The sequence below is a fragment of the Peromyscus maniculatus genome, chromosome 4, assembly GCF_049852395.1.
Source record: "Peromyscus maniculatus bairdii isolate BWxNUB_F1_BW_parent chromosome 4, HU_Pman_BW_mat_3.1, whole genome shotgun sequence".
Classification (NCBI taxonomy): Eukaryota; Metazoa; Chordata; class Mammalia; order Rodentia; family Cricetidae; genus Peromyscus; species Peromyscus maniculatus.
Genome location: NC_134855.1, coordinates 64,081,377 through 64,084,132, shown reverse-complemented (window position 1 = coordinate 64,084,132; position 2,756 = coordinate 64,081,377). Strand labels below are relative to the sequence as shown.

General features: G+C 34.0%; 1 protein-coding gene across 1 annotated transcript; it reads left to right on the top strand.

The window, feature by feature from the left end:
- The first annotated feature begins 271 nt into the window (after positions 1–271).
- On the top strand, positions 272–1,216 carry LOC102905406 (olfactory receptor 8H1-like). The gene has a single exon (XM_006989719.2). It carries the CDS (start codon positions 272–274, stop codon positions 1,214–1,216), a length of 945 nt encoding a protein of 314 aa, XP_006989781.2.
- The last annotated feature ends 1,540 nt before the right edge of the window (positions 1,217–2,756 follow it).

Sequence of the window (2,756 nt, the reverse complement as noted above, 5' to 3'; positions counted from 1 at the left end):
TTATTTAATATTCTGAACTTTGCTCCTCTTTGCAAATGATGGGATATAAGTTCCACTGAACGTGTAAAGAATTCTATTAACTTTATTACATAATAACCAAAGGTCATGATTCACTTTTTGGCACTCCTTTTTAATTCACCATAAAAGTTATATAAACATTGAGGCAATAGAAATTCATTATGAAAATAGGTAAACATACATAAAACATTTTATTAAGATTCATTCAACATAGTGTCACCTTTGATTTCTGAACAGCTTTGGGTTATTCACTATGACCACCTGGAATTACACAAGCAAGCCTGATTTCATCCTCATGGGGCTGACAGATTCCAAGGAGATCCAGCTGGTCCTCTCTGTGCTGTTTCTCCTGATATACCTGGTCACTGTGCTGGGGAACATAGGCATGATGCTGATCATTCGTCTAGATGTCCAGCTTCACACTCCGATGTATTTCTTCCTCACCCACCTGTCATTCCTTGATCTCAGTTACTCAACTGTCATCACACCTAAAACCTTAGAGAACCTGATGACTTCAAACAAGAGCATTTCCTTCATGGGCTGCTTCACCCAAATGTACTTTTTTGTCCTTTTGGCCGCCACTGAGTGTTTCCTTCTGTCTTCAATGGCCTATGATCGGTACGTAGCTATCTGCAACCCTCTACACTATTCATTTGTTATGTCCAGCAGATTCTGCAGTGCCCTTCTTACTGGTTCATATGTGCTTGGAGCTGTGGATTCTACTGTTAATATGATATGCATGCGCACACTGGATTTCTGCAACTCTAATGTCATCCATGACTTTTTTTGTGACACATCCCCACTTATAGCCCTGTCGTGCAGCAACACCCATGATATTGAATTCATTATATTTGTCTTTGCTGGGTCCACCCTACTGTTGTCCCTTATTACAATATCTGTGTCTTATGTGTCCATTCTTTCTACTATTTTGAAGATCAATTCAACTACCGGAAAACAAAAGGCCTTCTCAACTTGTGCCTCTCATATCCTGGCAGTTACTATATTTTATGGAACCATGATCTTTACTCATTTAAAATCAAATAAGTCCTTCTCCTTGGGAAAGGATCAAGTGGCTTCTGTGTTTTACACCATTGTGATACCTATGCTGAACCCACTCATTTATAGTCTCAGAAACAAAGAAGTGAAATGTGCTGTCAGTAGAGTTATCAAGAAGAAGGAGAGAGCTCTGGACAAATAAGATAATAACAACTATGCTAAGAATTCAACTTTATTCACATTATCTCCCTGGCCTCTCCATCTGAAAATAAGCAAAAGCTTTTATTGTATTATTGCTGTGGCATTTCCATTATACAAACATTTCTTGGAAATCTCTAGGAATGCATTTTGAAAAGTATATTTTATATAGAAAATGAAATACTTGTTATACACACAGTTTTTATGGACACTTAATATAAAAAAAATAGAAGACATGTTTATACTTCTTAAAACTATACCATGCTCAAATCTTAAGTTATTACCTTATGAGTAAAGCAATTTTCAAAGTGACTACAGTCTCAGATGGCATCCTCTTGCAGTATGAAATAGCAAATTTCACAGGGTGCTTAACTCTCAATTTCATCAGCAATAGAGAGAATAATTCCAAAACAATGTTTTAAAATGAAATATGAAATCCATTTGAGGAAATAATCACAAATGTCAACTATTAACATTATAAACATATTGCTTTGTATGAAGAAACTATGACTTGTATATGAAAACTATTGACTGCTGTTTTAGAAATTATTTTCAGTTATGCTAAATCACAAATACAACTATCTGAAAAGGAATATAATCTGTATATCCTAAGTTGGGTTCAAAGTAAATTATTAAAATAGAAGTTAGTTATAGGCAAATACTGGCAACTTCAAAATTGGCATTTTACTGAATAGAAAAACTAACAAATGTTGACACTTTGGCACATGTTCTTCTCAGTCTAACAATGTACATGTATGTCTCTGTGTGATATATGCACCCAAAGATTTTTTTATTGCCTCCATACTCTGCTTCAGGTTTCTTCATTCATTTATTTTTGGGCAATATATGTGGTGTTTTTATTTTTTTTAAAGTCTTATTTTTTGCAACCTCTTTGCTACTGCATATTTTCAGTGAATATATAGTCAGTACACTATGTTTATTTTACATTGCTTTGAATATTATATATCATAAAATTATCAAGTCAGAAATCTTCATGCTGCAATACCCTTGTGGACTTTTTTTTGTTAACTCTTTTGGAAACACAACCACTATGATAAATATTAAATACTTTACTTCCTCTTCATCCTCGGTCTACTATAAATAATTTTGTAAAGTTATTTAAAAATGAATTCTTGAGATTAGAGCTATGCAATGCAGTTTTCTGGACAAAACACAGCTCTTGAAGCCACAAAATAATAACAGCAGTGGATATCTACACTGATCTGCCATTAAATGGAGTCCTCAATCTTCATACATGGAGAGAGGAAGTGCTCTATTTGTTTCTGATAAGTTCAGAAAGAGAAAAGCCATTACCTTAAATTTAATACACATTTGTGAACATGAAAAGCTCCAATGTATAGTCCTAATGACTCTGATTAAACTAAATTGGTCACAAAATAAAAACAGTGATGACTTTGGGAAATGGAATGGCAGAGAGGAGACAGAATGATGGAGCTAGGAGAGAAATGCCAACTATATCTACATGTATATCTATATCTATCTATATATCTATATCTATCTACATCTATATCTAATCTATATCT

Coding starts and splice junctions, on each gene's coding strand:
- LOC102905406 (XM_006989719.2), top strand. CDS start 272: ATGACCACCTGGAATTACACAAGCAAGCCTGATTTCATCCTCATGGGG.